At 36.0% G+C, this 18,584-nt stretch overlaps 1 protein-coding gene and 1 pseudogene across 3 annotated transcripts; both read left to right on the top strand.

The window, feature by feature from the left end:
* Positions 1 to 8,994: 8,994 nt before the first annotated feature.
* On the top strand, positions 8,995 to 12,085 carry LOC120264632 (alpha-ketoglutarate-dependent dioxygenase AlkB-like). 3 transcript variants are annotated; one of them, XM_039272459.1, is made up of 5 exons: positions 8,995 to 9,196; positions 10,242 to 10,551; positions 10,852 to 11,193; positions 11,498 to 11,783; positions 12,038 to 12,085. In XM_039272459.1, the coding sequence occupies exons 2-4, from the start codon at positions 10,483 to 10,485 to the stop codon at positions 11,771 to 11,773; spliced, it is 687 nt and encodes a 228-aa protein (XP_039128393.1). In that variant the 5' UTR covers positions 8,995 to 9,196; positions 10,242 to 10,482; the 3' UTR covers positions 11,774 to 11,783; positions 12,038 to 12,085. The 3 variants fall into 3 exon arrangements, with proteins under 3 accessions (XP_039128393.1, XP_039128394.1, XP_039128391.1); XM_039272460.1 differs by lacking the exon at positions 12,038 to 12,085 and having other exon boundaries at positions 10,317 to 10,551; positions 11,498 to 11,850; XM_039272457.1 differs by lacking the exon at positions 12,038 to 12,085 and having other exon boundaries at positions 11,498 to 11,850.
* Positions 12,086 to 14,913: 2,828 nt separating this feature from the next.
* Positions 14,914 to 18,193, top strand: LOC120264598 (annotated as a pseudogene).
* The last annotated feature ends 391 nt before the right edge of the window (positions 18,194 to 18,584 follow it).

Here is an 18,584-nt window from a genome sequence, read left to right as displayed (position 1 = left end):
TTTTATTTCTGTAAAAATATCGCGTGTTGATGAGTTTATTATTTTATATTATTTTGTACACTCACTAGGTAAATATGTATTAGAGTTATATTGTGGAATTTGACATTAAATATGATGTGTTTTGCATTCTCACGTTTCAGACAACACTTAAAGACGAGAGAGAGAGAGAGAGAGAGAGAGAGAGAGAGAGAGAGAGTTGAAAGAAGTGTTTTAGACCTGAAACGAAGAAGATGGAAACTCTCTCAGAATCAATCGAAGAAGGACAAGGCAAACTGGATTTTTTTACTGCAGCTTACGTCTATAAGCATCTACTAGAGAACCTTGCGGGTATGCTTATGCCCGTAAGGAGGAGTATAAGGCTAGACAGAAGGGGACTTACTGGAAGAACTTAGGCCTGTAAGTCTGACCGTAAGGATCATCCAAAGGAGTTTATGAGCAAACTTATGCCCGTAAGGATGGTTGCAAAGACTACACAAAGACAGGGATGGCAATGGGTCGGGTCGGGTGCAGGTTTTGCCATATCTGCACCCGAACCCACTATCCGACCCCCATACCCGAACCCGAACCAGAGCCCGCTACCCCACCCCCATACCCGAACCCGAACTCGACGGGTTTTCAAAACCCCAACCCACACCCGCACTGACGAATAATCGGGTACCCGCGGGTATACCCGCCTTGACCCTATTTAAAAACATTTAAAATAAAATTAAAATACCATATAAAAATTAAAAATATCAATAAAAATCATAGTTTTTTTTTGTTTTAATGAACACCATAGAGTAGGAATTAAAAATATATATTCAAAGCAACATAAAGTAGACAAATTTAACACCTTAGAGTAGGAATTAAAAAAACCCTAACAAAAAAAATTAAATATATATAATTGGGTATACTTGTTAATTGAATTTCGGGTCGGGTTCGGGTTCTGATCGAGTATCAGGATTCCCATACCCGCACCCGCACCCGCTTTACATTAGTCAGGTATTACCCGAACCCAACCCGAAACCTGGTCAAACCGAGTTTTCCCTGTCAAACTCGGGTCGGGTCGGGTCAGATTTGGGGATTATTGCCATCCCTATATAGAGATGCTTACTGTCGAGCACTTACAGGCGTAAGCTGGACTGTAATATAAGATAGAAGATATTATGGACGAGACTTAAGCCGTAGTGATCCCATAAGGCTCGCGACCCATTATCCCCAACTCCTTACGGCCATGTCCTTACGCTCATAAGCAGTCTACAAGCGTAAGCGGTATAGTATAAATAGTTATGATGAGGATTTTTAAGGCATCTTTTGTTCTATCTTGGAGGCGAGGCTAAGGGAATAAGAGGGGCGAATTTCTAGGACTTTGGAGGCAATTTTAGGAGGAGATTCAACCCCACCATTTTGGAGAAGGAGATTGTAGCCATCGAGCCCATCTTAACGGCGTTCGTGGAAGGTTTTTGGGCGTCCTCTAGCGGTCAACATCCGACACGATTGAGAAGGGGGTTTCATGTTTTGCTTATCTTTCTTCGTACTTTTAATTTGAATGCTTTCCCTCCATTAATGGAGGGCTAATTTTGTATATGTTTGGGCGTAGTTGAACTCTAGTGTTTTATTTCTTTTGACATTGGTTATAGATCTTTAGGATTTATTTGTTTCTTAATTACAATCTATCATGGTGAAAACTCTAGTTATCATATTCGATGTGCTTTGTGACGAGTAGAAAATACCCACCTAGCATAGACATGCCGCAATTAGAGGAGATTGTGAGTAAGCCTAGCAATATGGTACTTTGGAAAATTCTTCTCCCTCAATCTTCCCAAGTGGATTAACAAGTGATTTTTGCGCTCATTGCAATCATGTGGAATAGATTTTAAAAGAAATCACATTTCTATTCTATATAGGATTAGGGGGTAATCTTTTCACAAGAAGGATTATCTACTTCAGAAATTCTTGTTGATCCACATTAAGATTTCATAGAGTGCAATGTGATTGTGTGGTGACTGTATAAATATTGTTTTGAATCAGTTACTAGTCACCATTGCAAGAAGGGTTTAGTATACTTTAGAAAATCTCTCGGTTCAAATAGGATTGCATGTTTAAATAACATTTGTCCTAAACTTAACAAACCCCTAGAGGGATGTTATGCCCGGACATTGTTTCTTCTTCTAATTCCTCTACACTTTTTATTTTGTATTTCTTGTTTTTCAGTTTGATCACACACACAACTATTTTCTGTTAGGCTAATTTTTCGGGATAGGAATTAGTAGTAGTATTCTCGATCTTCCCTATGGACCGATACTCCACTTTTGAGCATTTTATTATATAGATATATAGGTAAACGTCAACTGCAGATGTTCTTAGAATGTCCGCAGTTGAGCACAATAGTAATGGTAGATAGACACAGAGATGGAACGGGTGTTGGGTCTGTTGTTTGGGTTTTTATATTTTCACTGTGGGTGCTAGTAGAAATAAGATTGTCGAATTACTGTACTGAAAATGATTAAACGATTCAGATCAAAATACTTTAGGTGCACTGTGCTACTGCTCTTAAGCACAGTAATATGTTCATTGCAAACGATCATAGATTACTTACCCTCATATATATAATATAAATAGTCCCTGTTGCATGGGAACCACAAATGCCCCCCAAAGTCTCTCTATAAGCCCAACTACACCCATTATCTCTCTCATATTTCATTTTATTTTTTTTTGTTTTTGTCGACTTCTACAAATGCTTGTTTGTAAATGATGTTATCTAACATAGGACATGCTAATCTAATGACTTCCAAGAAAATTTAGGGACGCCCCAGATGATGTTATTATCACTATTATTTTATTATTATTGGAGTTTTCACTGGCCTAGTTTCACTCTTCCTCTTTTATGTGGTGTTTTTTTTTTTTAACTTTGTGTTCCTCACCCTGGTGAGGATTTTAGTCAGTTTGCTTCCTTCTATGTGGTTTTTTTTTTCTTTCTTTTTTTGTGTTTATCCTGTTTTATTATTATTATTTTCAATAAAATTGTGGTTTATCTATTAAAGAGAAAACATGCATATCCTTATATGACCATATTGTGTGAATTATGTACATGGTGATCAGTTATAATACAAACATGCATGACTTGTTCACCAGTTTAACATACCTATAAATTATGGCACATAGGGAGAGTTATATAGATTAGAAAATTCTAAATAAAATTTCAATGAGCTAATATCCTCCTTACGAGAGGGAACTGTTAGAGTTTAGATTGGTTAATGGGCCATATTGGGCCCATACCACAAAACCCTAATATTTCTCTATATATACCCTTGTACACCTAGCCACCGCCGCCGCCACTCCAAACCCTAGCCTTCAACCCGCCGCCGCTCATCTCTCGCTATTCCTGTTGTTCTACGGGCACATGGTGATGTTCCTCAGCCATCACCAGTAATGCCCTTGTCTCGTTGCTGAAGGATTTGTCTCTTCGTCATCATGTATTCGTCTCGTGGGTGTGGTAAAGGATCCTCTCATGGTGGTCGAGGAGCCGGTTGTGGTGCTTCTCGGGGTAGGTTTGTGTGCACCTTTTGTCGACGGACGGGCCACACTGAGAATCGTTGTTGGGATAAGCACAGTCGTCCGGTAGTAGTCAATACTAGTACAGAGTTGGCCGATCCGTCACATACTTTTGGTGCTGAACAGTTAGTTACTATATCTCAGGCTGACTTTGCGCGGTTCCAGCAGCTACAGGTAGGGGTGGCAATATTTTATCCAGGCCTGCCAGCCCGATTTTGTCTGCCCCGGAATAAAAAGGGTTTAGACAAAAGTTGTATTAATCCGGGCCGGGTTTAGGCAATGCTTGATTGTAAAAATTTAAATCCAGACCGGGTCCAGACAAAGAAATTCGGACAACCGAGTTTTTGTACCTCTAAAATTTTAAAAGCCCAAATCATGAGCCAAATTGCTTTAAGCCCAATTTTCCAAAAAGACTTCAAACTTATATGGTTTTTTTATTATTAAGACTTGGAATTTTGTATGATTTGATTTGAGTTTTGGATTGTTGGATTTTTTTTGCATTTAATGTGAATTAAATTATTTTTTATAATTTAATATTTGAGTGAATTTAAATGTAATTTATAGGATTCGGACAAAATTCGGACATCCGAACAACCCGGTTTTAAAAGAAACCGGGTTCGGACGAGTTAGGTTTGTTCGGATTTAAAACCGGGCCAGGTTCGGACAACAAGTTTATTTATTTATAGTAGTAGTTACCCAGACCTAGTTTTGTCCGGACCCGGATTTTTGCCACCCCTAGTTACAGGGCACAGTTTCTCATGCCATAGTCTCTTCTCTTATTTCCATAGGTAATGTCTTTCTTGCTTCCATGGGACGTTCATGGATTATTGACTCCGGGGCCTCCTCTCACGTGACAGGTACAAAATCTTTTTTTCAAAATCTTTGTCCATCTGTTTTTCTTTCTGTGGCAATTGCCAATGGACGATCTTGCTTAGTGTCTGGAGAAGGAGTTGTGCATGCTTCCTCTCAGCTTAAACTAACTGATGTTCCTTTTGTACCTGAATTTTCTGTCAACTTGCTTTTTATTTCTGCGATCACTAAACATTTGAATTGTAGTGTTACTTTTTCCCTTTTCACTGTACTTTTCAGGATCCGCGGACGGGGAAGAGGATTGGTTTAGGGCGTAATCGTAGTGACGGCGTGTATACGTTGGTGCGTGATGATATTCTTTGTGGTTTGGCAGCTTCTATTTCGGAAACCGAGCCATCACTCATATGGCACCACTGTAGATTGGGTCATCCTTCTCTTAGTCGTCTTCAGCAGGCTTTGCCTTGGATTCGGGTCGAGTCATTTCAATGTGAGTCATGTCAATTGGGTAAGCATCATCGTGCTACCTTTAAACGTTCTACTCTAGTATTTAGTCGGTCGTCATTCGATCTAGTTCATTGTGATGTTTGGGGACCTTCTAGAGTCGCGTCTATTTCCGGTCATCATTACTATGTTGTGTTTGTTGATGATTTTTCCCAAGTGTCATGGGTATATTTGTTAAAAGACCATTGATCTATTGTTGATGTCCTTAAAACATTCATTTTAGAAGTACAAAATAAGTTTTCCACTCTTCTCAAATGTTTTCCTACTGATAATGCTTTAGAATTTGTATCTTCTGCTGTAAATTCTTTGTAGTGCGTCCTTTGGGATTATTCATCAAACCACCTGTCCACACACCTCTCAGCAGAATGGGGTTGCTGAAAGAAAGCATCATCACATCTTAGATGTTGCATGCACTCTCTTAATGGTGCGTAATGTCCCTAGGTATTTGTGGTCTGATGCTATCTTAATCTGCAGTATATCTTATTAATCGTATGCCTTCTGCACCTTTAGGGGGAAAGGTCCCTCTACGTCGTCTTCTACCTGATACTGAGTTGTTTCGCTTGTCTTCTCGTGTTTTCGGTTGTGTTGGTTTTGTTCAGGATTTAACTCCTGGTTTGGTTAAGCTGTGCCTGCGTGCGCTTAAATGTGTCTTTGTTGGATATTCACGCACCCAACGTGGATATCGTTTGTACCACTCGACTAGTCGGAAGTATCATGTGTCTATGGATGTCACATTTTTTGAGTTTCAATCATTTTTTTTCAGACTCCGGTTCTCATGATTTGTTGACTACGTCGTCTGATATTGTTCACCCTATTCCTATTTCTGTCACTCCACCTGTGTATGTGCCAAGTGTGACACCGCCAGTAGATCCAGCTGATGGCCGTTTTGGACAGGTTTATCATCATCGCCAATATGTACCACCGCCAGATTTGCCCTCTCAGATGGTCTCCCCGGATGATGTAGACTCGTCTCTTGATCTTCCCATTGCCTTTCAAAAAGGTATTCGTTCTTGTACCAAACATCCTATCTCACTTTTTGTTTCATGTGATAATCTTCACCCGTCCTTCCGCATATTTGCTCTTTCCTTGTCTGCTGAATCAATCCCCAGGAACTACCAGGATGTACGCCTGCTTCCACAATGGCAGAAAGGTAATGGATGAGGAAATGGAAGCCTTAAGATCTCGTGGTACATGGGAAGCTCATGCCTCGCCCTGCTGATGCCAGTGTCGTCACTTGCCGATGGGTCTTCTTTGTCAAGCATAAAACTGATGGTACAGTTGATCGCTACAAAGCCCGGTTGGTGACCTGTGGTTTTTACTCAGACTTATGATGTTGATTATGCTGAGACTTTTTCACCGGTTGCTCGTCTGAATTCCATTCGCATTCTACTGTTGGTGGCTATGAATCGGTCATGGGCACTCTGTCAACTCGATATAAAGAATGCCTTTCTCTATGGAGACTTAGTTGAGACTGTTTATGAAGCAACCTCCGGGGTATGTTGCTCAGGGGGAAGAATCTAGTTTGCCAGCTCAAGAAAGCAATCTATGATCTGAAATAGAGTCCTCGTGCTTGGTTTGAAAAGTTTAGTGTAATTACAATTACAGATGGTTTTCGCAGGTGCAATGTGGATCACTATGTGTTCTATAAGAACACTTCATCTGGATATGTTGTACTTGCAGTATATGTCGATGACATCTTGTTGACGGGTAGCGATCATCAGGGCATTCGAGAGAACTAAAGAGCATTTAATGAAGCATTTCGTTACACGAGACATGGGATGACCCAGATACTTCCTTGGTATTGATTTTGCATATTCCAAAGGAAAGATGATGCTCTCACAACGGAAGTATGTGTTGGACTTATTTAAGGAGATATGTTTATTGGGTTGTAAACCAGAGAGTACACCTATTGAGCAATCACCAACCCTTCTGGAAGACATCTTCCCCATCTCTCAAAGACCCAGGTCAATACAGACGTTTGATTGGCAAGCTCATTTATCTAACAATTAGTCATCCTGATATATCTTACGCAGTTGGACTCTTGAGTCAGTTTATGCATGAGCCACGAGAAGTTCACTGGCAGGGTGCTCTGAGGGTGCTTGCATATATTAAAGGAACTCCAGGCAAAGGTCTTCTTTACAAGAATCATGGTCACCTGGATATTGCAACCTATTCTGACTCCGGTTATGCTGGAGATAGAGAAGACATAAAGTCTACATCGGGTTTCTGTACGTATGTTGGTGAAAACTTAGTTACTTGGCGAAGCAAGAAGCAGAATGTGGTTTCAAGATCGAGTGCCGAAGTAGAGTACAGATCAATGGCACAGACAGCTTATGAGATGGTTTGGGTGCAGTCTCTTGTATTTGAGTTAGGATTCCCCGTTACGATACCTATGCAGATGTTGTGTGATAATTAGACCGCCATCTTCACTGCAAACAATCCAACATTCCATGAGCGTACCAAGCATGTGGAGGTTGATTGTCACTATGTTTGTGATATGGTATTAAAGGGAGTCATCTCTACGCCATACACCCAGTCATCCGAGCAACTGGCGGGTATCTTCACCAAGAGTTTAAGTGTTAAAGTCTTTTAGTAATCTACGTAACAAGCTAGACATGTTCGATATATATGCTCCAGCTTGAGCGGAAAGTGTTAGAGTTTAGATTGGTTAATGGGCCATATTGGATCCATACCACAAAATCCTAATATTTCTCTATATATACCCTTGTACTCTTTTCTAGATTTATATCCAAATTATTTTTTCTATTCTCACATGAATCAATCGCTAAGAATTTAAAAAAAAAAACAAATAAATAAAATATAACATTTTAACTAATTGTCAAGAGAATGATCAATGCTTAATAGGTGTCGGTGGAATTGCAATAATAATAATAACTGCTGATTTTTTTTTTTATTGTAATAGATTAAATTTTTTAAAACTACTTTTGTTTTCCTTAAATTAATAAAGGATTGTTTTAAATTTTTTTTATTTATCTTATTTTTAAAAATGGATAAAAGCACTCCATTGAATAGAAACACATAAAAGGAGTCAGAAATACAACCAAAAAAATCATCTAAACATGATTAAACGGAAAATAAAATAAAATAGAACAAAGATAAACTATGAGATAATACTGATAGAAAATTAGCTAGGGACCTCAAATATAAATATTTATGACACATATTAGTAACATTGTTGATTTTTAAATTATATTTTGTTAGTAGATAAATAAAAAAAGGTAATACATTGTTCATTGTTTTAACTCTGTATCATATGCATGTCTGATGAAAAAACAAATGAGATTTATTTAAGACAGTACTTAATAGTTGGTGCTATCACAAGAACTAGAAAGTTTGAAAAAAAAATTAAAAGTTTTTAAATATATTTACCTAATTTATGGACATAATTAAGAGTACTATATTTTAAAAAATATTTGAAAATAAAATTATGACTTATCCATTTTTTACAAAAACTAGAAAGTAGTATATTTTAAAAAAAATTAATAAAATTTTAGTTTATCCAATTTTTTAAAAAATAATAATAAAAAATAAAAAATAAAATAAAAATAACTTTAAATGTAAACTATATTCCATTATGGCAATTATATTTATTTGAGAAAATCCATATATGATTTCCTGAAGGATCTTGATCACATCACGAAATAATAATAATAATAATAATAATAATAATAATAATAAAACATAAATGGCACGCACACCTTTTCTTTACAATGGTTTCTCGGTATTTTTTTATTTAATTTTCAAATTGATATTATAAAAAAAACAATAAATAAAAAAGTTTTAAAAAATAAAAAAATAGATTATTTGTTATTTTTATCAATAAACCATGTGAGCTGAAGTTTAAACACACTTTTTTTTAAGCGGGACATAAACTATTAATATATATATATATATATAATTTTCTCAATACTTATTTGACTTGTTGGTAAATATTTTTGGTAGCACATAAATAATTAATAAGTCCTTAAGACCAATAAGCCACCGGTGCCTAATGCATCTCTGTACCCTGCACATCCTTTCACAAAGTAGAAAAAAAAAAAAAGAAACTTAATTAATAGTTATGAGCTGAAAAACAAAAAACTTGGGCATGGGAAAAATGGCGGAGCGGATTCGTTTTTTTGGGAATCCGACCCGTTTGCTGAGATCCGCGAGCCATTTCCATCGTTTCTCTCGCTTTCCTTCTCATTCGCCTTCGCCTTCCAACATAAGCCCAATCTTCTCCTTCTTTTTCAAATCCTCTTTCTCTTCTAAGAAGACAACGATGGCGGAAAGAACCCCTCACAGCCACTCCTCCACCAGGCGAGGCCAATCCCATCGCGGCAACCGATCGGTGAGTGTGCTTTTCCTTGCTGTATTTCCAATGCAATCTATTGATCTGTGATTTTTGCTCTTTTGTTGATAAATTGTGTGATTTTAAACTCTCCTAGGTTTACTGTAGTTATTTTGATTATAAAAGTTTGAGCTTTGCTGTTTTATAGGATAAATCATTTTGAGATTGCAAGATGAATAGGATGGTTGATTTCACTAATAAAGCTTGGTTTTTTGTTTTTTGATTGTGGAGAATTAGGATCTGTGTCTTCGAGTTGAGAACAATGTTAATTTTGATATTTTTGATGTTTAGTTGATAACTTGTGTGATTTTAAACTCTCCTTGGTTTACTGTAGTTCGTTTGATAATAAAAGTTTTACCTGTTTTATTAGGAGAATGCATTTTGATGCAAGATGAATAGGATGGTTGGTTTCACAAATAAAGCTTGGTGTTTGTTTTTTGATTGTGGAGAATTAGGATGTGTGTCTTCAAGTTGACAACAATGTGGGTGTTTTGTTAATAAATTGTGTGATTTTAAACTCTCCTAGGTTTACTATAGTTCTTTTGATTATAAAAGTTTTAACTTTACTGTTTTATAGGAGAGAGCATTTTGATGCAAGATGAATAGTATGGTTGATTTTACAAATGAATCTTGGTGTTGGTTTTTTGGTTGTTGAGAATTAGGATGTGTGTCTTCAAGTTGAGAACAATGTGGAAGCTTATGTTTATCTGAAAAAAGTATTTTGATGCAAGATGAATTGGGTGGTTGATTCAGAAATTCTCCTTTTGATTTTAGTGTGTATGAGTGCCTGAAATATGGGTTTAAGAAATAGGGTTATGTGTGCAAACTAAGAACAATGTGGAAGCTTATATTTATGTGAAAAGGTTGGGTTGATTGGTTGTGCATAGGTTCCACATTCACAAACTCTAGTTTTATTGATTCTCATGATGTTTATGATTTTTTTTTTTTTTTAAATTGGATTCCAAGAGTTGTGTTTTCTATTTGTTTGTGCATCGTACTCATAGTCCCATGCCTATGCTCTTGCCAATACTTTTTTTTTCATTAGGTAGAGGGAAAAAAAATTTGGGTAAAGGTTGATCATGGAAATAAATCACCACAAACTGTGAATACACCTCAACAGAGGCAATCTTCTCCTGGAAGGAAGGAAGGAGGGAGATGGGGAATCTCTCTGTGCATTGCGACCTTTTGATATATGTCGGAGTGGAGGTGTTGACACAGTGAGGCTAAAAGCCTCATTGCTTGAATTGAATAGAGAAAAAAGGAAGGAACTTGTGCGCTCTGCTTGTATGTCTCAGTGTCACAACTTGCGCTCTGGAATGATACTTTTGAAAAATCATCTAAGCCATGAGGATCAGGTATGCAACTTTTTATGCACTTCTGTCAGTTGGGAATTGAGATTGATATAATTATTATGTAAAAATTCTCATTAGCTAACCAAGTTTATTAAGATCCACAATTTCACATTGGAGTTGATGCAATGGATATACAAGATTGAGATCATTTAGTAACTAGTATTCTTTGTGAAGAAAGTTTAACCCTTTTTCCTGCAATAGTTTCTCCTAAGATTCAAATCATACTTTAGATCAGGCATGTTTACTCTTGTTTGTTGGAGATCTTCGACCTATGCTATGTATAACTTTTGCTTTAAATGTTAGGTTAAAATAATTCGAACTTGTCAAAAACTTGGTATTGGGATTGGAGGATTTTATCAGCCCAGTTACAGCGATGGTGCAAAGCTTCATCTGCAGATGATGTGCCTGGGTAAAAATTGGGATCCAGAGGCAAAATATGTTGATATACGCCCTGTAGATGGTGCAAAACCTCCTGAAATACCTGAAGTATTTCAAAAGCTGGTCAAAGGAGCAATCCAGGCATCTCATGATTTTCTATTGCATCAGAATAAACATATCAATGCTGAGGATGAACTTCCTAATATGTCTCCTGACTTATGCATCATCAACTTCTACAATGAGAATGGGAGATTGGGTCTCCATCAGGTTTGAGCTAAACTTCAACATTTTTACATTTGATCAGAACTGTATACCCATAGTTGTTTCTTACATTAGCTTTGAAAATTTTGATGCTATGTTTTACAATTTTTTTTGTGACCAACCCTTTTGTGCTGTGTTTGTCATACTAGATGTTCTTCGTTTGTGTTCAATATTTTGTGCATGAATTCATGAAACTGTAATTTATCTGCCTCTTGCTTCGGTAAATGTGGTATTATAAAATTGTATGTCAGCACACTGAATCATTTGTTTTCTAAATGATACAATGTGAATGTCTCTTGATTACATGCAGGACAGAGATGAGAGTCCACAAAGTATCGCGAAAGGGTTGCCTGTTGTTTCTTTTTCTGTGGGTAACTCTGCTGAGTTCCTTTATGGAGTAGAAAGGGATGTTGATAAAGCCGAAAAAGTCGTGCTTGAGTCTGGTGATGTTCTGATATTTGGTGGTAAATCAAGAATGATATTTCATGGAGTTTCTACAATCCAAGCTAATACAACACCAAAACTACTGATTGAGGAAACCAATCTCCGTCCCGGACGACTGAATCTGACTTTCAGGCAATACTAGATCATCTCCTGTAAGTTTTCCTTGTATATGTAAACCTTCAACTAGACTAATCTCTAATCAAAGTTTCTTCTGTGAATGCATTGTGCTGCTCTCATGTTATGAAATAACCTAGATTGATTGACATATTGATGCTAAGTAATTAAATTATTTTTGTGTGGCTTATCTCACACCACTTAAAACACTACAAGATGTCACCATAAGAGGGTGCACATCATGATCAACAACTTTTCCAATTATTTAATGAATCAAATGTTGAACTTGCAGCAGAAGATGTTAACAATGTGTGCTGGCATGCTTGTTTAATGTCTTCAGAGTCATCAAGATAAGTTTTCACACACACACCAAACGAATAATCAACTTAAAATAAAATCATTTCATTGTGCTGTCACACTCTTGTTTCTCTGTGTTTTTAGCTTCATGCTCTCTTATGTGGCAGCTTGAAGGAGTCTTTTTGTGGCTTCTGATGTGTAGAGGGCCCCATGCTAACTAAGCATTGTTACATATTGAAAAGAATCACTTGTTAGAAGACATGTAGACTCCCACATTGGGCACATCCATTTCACAAGTTTTTTTATTTTGTTTTTTAGAAGTCACAGACTCTAAATTAGTTCAAAACTAGTCCAAAACTAGTCCAGAAAAATATTGAGCACTCTATAAAACAGAGTACAAAACTAGTTTAGACAAAATATTGAGAACTCTATAAAATAGAGTACATAAATATTCGAACTCAAAACTGCAACTGTAATCTTTATCACTCGGATCAAATTTTTTTTTGTATTTATTTAATTATTTTGAAGATATTAAACATTATGCATTCTTTCATGTGTCCAAGTTCATTGAATTTATCACTTGTTAGTTATTTCACTTTATTGCTAATATATTTTCACATAAGTTAAGGTACCTAAATTAGTGACTCAGTAGATGGTGATATGCAACAAAGAGATAAAGAGATAACCCTCAGAGTAAACTTTTTCTTTTTAGTCTGAACTCAAATGTTTGTATCCGGTTGGTGGTGTTGTAATATAAATTGTATCGACTGTTTAGGAGTTATTTGTTGATATAAATTAGGTTGTTTATTTAGTTATATTCATTTTTCCTTGTGATCCTTAAATTACTGGTTGGTTATAACTTATAAGAGACAAATGGAAAAGAAAACTACCTCTCAGTGAATTCCTACTATATATGGGGATCAATCTACCGTTTAACCCTCTTAATTTGGATTGTGAGCCGGTCCATCCTTGACTTGTTTTCATGATACCATTAGTATTTATGAAGACTCATGTTTTAACCTGGTTTTTTTAACAATATGGAAAAATCACCCCACTCACTCATTTTTTTTATTATTATTAAATTTCAATAACACATTAGGAGAGAGTTGAATCCCGATTTCTACATAGAAGCTAAATGCCTTGCTGCTGGACAATTGGGGCATTGATTTTTGTTTTCTTTTAATTATATTATTAGGGTGGATTGTGTGACAATCTCTTATACGTAACAATTATAACAGTTATTTTTACTTCAATAAAATTATGGTTTATTTATGTTCATTTTTGAAAAAAAAAAACTTCTCATGATAAAAGACCCATCAATGGATATTTATCTATCCGGTAAATTAGTTATGCATTCTTATATTTACACTTTTATTTTTAAACTCTTAAAATTTTTCACCAATTTATTTAGACTTAGAAAAAAACTGAATATATATATATATTTTAATACAAATATTTAAAAAAATGAATTAATATGTGCATATTATATTTGTGATTACACATCATAATCCCACAATCTAATAAACTAAACTGCAAGAGCGAATCATACACATATTGTCATACATTGTTTATAGGATAATTATTAGAAAAGTTTCATCAAGTCCATGTTCAATGAATCTATGTTTCTTATTTAACATTAACAACACTCAACACTCAAATCTCTTTGTAAAATGAACCTTTTATTTCTAAGGAAACAACTCTTGTTTCTTTATTGTTTCTCTCTCTCAATATATGTACATTTTAATTATAACAGAGAATGATAAATAGAAAGGTTGTTTTCTATCTTTATCACTTGGAAGTGACATGAACCCTTTTTTTTAAAATAAAATAAAATAAAATAAAATTTTAAACCGAAGGAAAAGAGATTTCACAACAAATGTTAATTGGCTAATGCTAATCAAGTTGCTTTTGTTTAATGAATTCATTATTTTATAATTTTCTTTAATTCTTAGAACCCTTGTTTTCCCTCAAGTTTTCCTTAGAACTTAGGCTTCTATTCTCCTTTTTTTTATATATATTTATAAATTATGGGGTGCAACCGTGCAAGAAGAGAATGAGAGTTTTAATTAATTAATACTTATACTGAAATTTCATCATACAATTAATTAGATAGTAATATTCCCAAATAATTAATTGTTAATTTAAAATTAATTTTAAAAGAGTTTAATATAAATTTTTTTTTTTGGACAAATATGATAAGCGGAATAATAAGGATATACACACAGCAAGCTGTTCTCCAACATGTGTCTTCCATAAAACTCTAAACATGGGGCCCTCAACATCCATGCATAGTATACTTTTGCTCATAATCTTTATCCCCATCTCAGCCCAGGCTAACGGAGCCTTACTTATTCAGGGGAGAGAGTGGAATTCTATTTTTCTTATGGTAAGTGGTTTATCTGTCCATGATGATAGCTCCCTTAACTCAAGCGATAATCGGAACAGAGAGAATGGATTTGATTCACCTTTGTAAACAAAATGACTTATTGTTCGAGTAGGAAGATTTCGGTTTTTCTCCTTCCTTCTCTTTGATAATAAAAAATATTTAAAATGAAAAAAATTTAATTTTTCCTAAACTAAATAAAAATCAGTTCCTTATGCAAACTGAGACTTTAAACACGGGGCCTAACCATCCCCGCATAGTATATTTTTGCCCATCATGCGTTGCGTGGGACTTACCCCATAATTTTTTAATGTTTTGATACAAATAAAAACAATTTTAAATAATAATTTAAATATATATATATCTATAATTTTTTTAAAAAAATTGAATAATTAGGGGTATTATCGTCATTTTAGCATCCCATCCCTTCTATATAAGTAACCTCTTCTCTTCCTCTCTGCGTTCCTCATGGTTGTTGATATATAAAAAGGAAAACAAGCGCGCAAAAGCCTCTGCAACTCAGAGGTCCATTTTGGGAATGAAAGCTTTCTAGAGCGAGAGAAGTTTCGGTCTTTTCCATAAAGGTCCCATCTTTTTCCCCCTTTTGAGGTAGCCATGCAGAGCCTTCTAGTTCGGAGGGTCTCTTCTTCTTCTTCCGGTCTCCGGCGAGGAGTCTCCCGGCTCGCCGGAGCAGAGACCCTCTTTGGAAACAGCAATGCCGGTCTTCCCAAAATGCCCCCCTTTGACTACACCCCTCCGCCGTATGATGGGCCCTCGGCCGACGAGGTTCTTCGGAAGCGAGCCCAGTTCCTCAGCCCTTCTCTGTTCCATTTCTACAAGAAACCGGTGAAAGATCATTCCTTTTGTTTAATTTGTTCTTGTAATCTTGTTTTTCTTCATGGATTTTTCATATTGTTTTTTTTTTTCCTTTGAATCCAAATCACAAGATTTATTTTTGCCCAAATTTGCTCATCTTTTTCTTGTTTAGTTTTCATGTTTTTATAGCATGCTTTTCATGTGTTTTTCAAATAATTTGGTTTTCTTATTGTAAGTACGTCTGGATTTTGTGCATCTTCTTGATTCATGTGTTGCTATGAATATAGAGGATTTTTTTTTTCATGTGAAGCTGCTTATGATTTTGACATTATTTGTCAATTCCGTCATTTTCATTGTATAAAATGTTTAAGGAGTTTCTTGTAGTGATGTTGATATTGAAAGAGACATCTTTACTAGCTTAAAGATTGCAAATGAAATTCTGATGATTAGGGAAAGAGCTGAAATTTAATGGCAAATAGTTAGCAATTAATTGGATGGTGTCTACTAGTTCGGTGTTATGTTTGGATGGTGTCTAATTGTTCTTTTGTTCAGAATAAATCAGTAATTTGATTATGGAGAGTTTTCCCAATGGATAGATTCATATGAAAGTCACTGATGTCAAATGGAAGGAGGAAGAGTTGTTACTCATATCTTTTTGTAATTTATTTTTTCTTTCATCTATGATTTCACAATTTCATACTAATTGCTGCAAAGTTACTTTGAAAGTTGTTATGTTTTATGATTAGCAAAATATCTCTTGATGGCTTCTGTTTTAATCACAAGCTTGCTTGTTGTTCTACATTATGTAAATTTGAATTTTTTTTTCATGTGTCAATAGCTGAATATTGTGGATGGAAAGATGCAATACTTGTTTGATGAGAATGGCCGCCGATACCTTGATGTGTTCGGCGGGATTGCTACTGTATCTTGCGGTCATTGCCACCCTGAAGTTGTTGAGGCAGTTATTAAGCAGACTAAAAAGCTTCAACATTCTACCATTGTATATCTGAATCATGCCATTGCCGATTTTGCTGAAGCACTGGCTTCAAAGATGCCTGGTGATCTCAAGGTTGCTTTATCATCTCATGATGTGTTTTTATATACCATGTTTCGAAATTTCAGTTTGATTGAGTCATATCTAAAACAATCATTAGGTTGTTTTCTTTACAAATTCTGGTACTGAAGCAAATGAACTAGCTCTGATGATTACTCGACTTTTATACTGGTTGCCAAGATATTATCTCCATCCGAAATTCATATCATGGGAATGCTGCTGGAACGATGGGCGCAACAGCCCAGTCTATCTGGAAATTCAATATTGTACAGGTAATTATTTACATGTTAGCTTTTGAAACTAAAAATTTTCTTTTTCTTGAACTATAATGTCAATTGTGTCGAGTAATTAGTAGAAAAATTTACTAGTCATATTTAAGTTAATTATCTGAAAAATATTGAAATCAGGAAAACTCTTTTTCCTGCTAACAGAGTGGAGTGCACCATGCTATCAATCCAGATCAATATAGAGGCATCTTCGGTTCTGAGGGACCTAAGTATGCCCGAGATGTCCAAGAAATTATTGACTTCGGAACCTCTGGTCAGGTTGCAGGTTTCATTTCAGAAGCCATTCAGGTTTCCTCAATTATCTTGTGATGCTGACAAATTGCTGTCCTTGTCTTGTTATCTATTTTCCTTTTTCATGTTGATAATCGTTTATGTCTCTACAAATCAAGGGAGTGGGTGGAATAATGGAATTAGCACCTGGTTACTTGCCTGCTGTATATAAGATTATAAAGAAAGCCGGAGGCCTGTGCATAGCCGACGAGGTTCAATCAGGATTCGGACGCACAGGGACCCATTTCTGGGGATTTGAGAACCATGGTGTTATCCCGGACATAGTGACTATGGCAAAGGTGAGCTCCCATTCTGTAAACAACTACATCATTGATTTTTCATATGATGTTGCTCTCAATTTTGACTCATTTTTGTTTCGGCAGGGTATTGGAAATGGGATACCGATTGGTGCTGTCATTACTACTCCAGAAATTGCTCAGGCTTTGACTCGACGAAGCTACTTCAATACCTTTGGAGGTAACCCTGTTTGCACTGCTGGAGGTCATGCAGTTCTCAGAGTGCTCGAAAAGGAAAAGCTTCAAGAGAATGCATTTACTGTCGGTTCATATTTAAAAGATCGTCTCAAAGAACTCCAAAAGAAGCATGAGAGTAAGTAGTTTTTTCTAAATTTGTGAAACTTTGTCTTGCACTGATTTCTTGCGTGCTTGTAGTCATCGGCGATGTGAGGGGCAGGGGTCTGATGCTAGGAGTTGAGTTAGTTGCCGATCGTCAATCAAAAACTCCAGTCAAATCAGAGATCTTGCATGTCATGGATAAAATGAAAGGTTGTTCTAGCCTTCTAAACTTTCCGTCTTATTTTCAGAGAAAAAAGACTATCAATGCTTGCTGAACTAAATAATAAATTCACAATGACAGACATGGGAGTATTAGTCGGGAAGGGCGGGTTTTACGGTAATGTTTTCAGAATAACACCTCCCTTATGCTTCACCAAACAAGATTCCGGTTCGTGCTCTTTTTTACAGACTCACTTATCGATACGTTTCCTACGCCTAATCTAAAACCCATACAATCACATGTTTGCAGATTTTTTTGTGGATGTGATGGACATAGCAATGTCAAAGCTGTGAAAATTTCTTCCTCCTGGGAATCAATCCTCATCAAGCCTAGATTGTGCCTAAATAAGAATCACTGCTTTATATATTATCTATAAACATACATGTTTCACCAACAGTTGGATGTTCATTTGAGAATGATTAAGCTTATGAATGTTAACATTAAACATAAACTTATTTCTCTTCACATTAAACACAAGAAATCACTCACAAAAACCTTCATGACTATATATATATATAATATATATATATATATCTTCTAGACAAGAACAGGATGGTGATCACCTATGATCAGGTCTGGAAACCATGGACGACGGCATGGATGAGTATCTTCCGGCGGGGACAGCAACAGGGCGGCGGAAGACAAGGCCGGAGAATCGAATGGCAGTGGCAAACACAGACATGAACTCCATGGCAATCTGTCCAACCTCTTGAAACCTGCAAATGCTCTTCCTCATAACAACTCCCAGAACTATAGAAATTGCAGTTTCCCAATTAGCCATTGATGATTTCTCTCAAGTCTCAATACTCTTGTTTCATGACTTATAAGTTTTTATACATATATAGCATTGAAAAGAATATGGAATCCTATGAAGAATGATCTGATATGCTTGATTTGCTTCTTGCTTGATTGTACTGATGAAGCTGGAGCCATGCAT

This window comes from Dioscorea cayenensis, chromosome 7 (genome assembly GCF_009730915.1).
Source record: "Dioscorea cayenensis subsp. rotundata cultivar TDr96_F1 chromosome 7, TDr96_F1_v2_PseudoChromosome.rev07_lg8_w22 25.fasta, whole genome shotgun sequence".
Taxonomy (NCBI): domain Eukaryota; kingdom Viridiplantae; phylum Streptophyta; class Magnoliopsida; order Dioscoreales; family Dioscoreaceae; genus Dioscorea; species Dioscorea cayenensis.
Note: the sequence above shows the minus strand (reverse complement) of the source record. Positions and strands in the feature narration are given on the sequence as shown.

Bases quoted from the DNA above. Each gene is read 5' to 3' on its own strand.
- LOC120264632 (XM_039272459.1), top strand. From the start codon at position 10,483: ATGTCTCAGTGTCACAACTTGCGCTCTGGAATGATACTTTTGAAAAAT. The intron at 10,552-10,851 runs GTATGCAACTTT...TTTAAATGTTAG, and splicing joins ATCTAAGCCATGAGGATCAG to GTTAAAATAATTCGAACTTG. The intron at 11,194-11,497 runs GTTTGAGCTAAA...GATTACATGCAG, and splicing joins GGAGATTGGGTCTCCATCAG to GACAGAGATGAGAGTCCACA.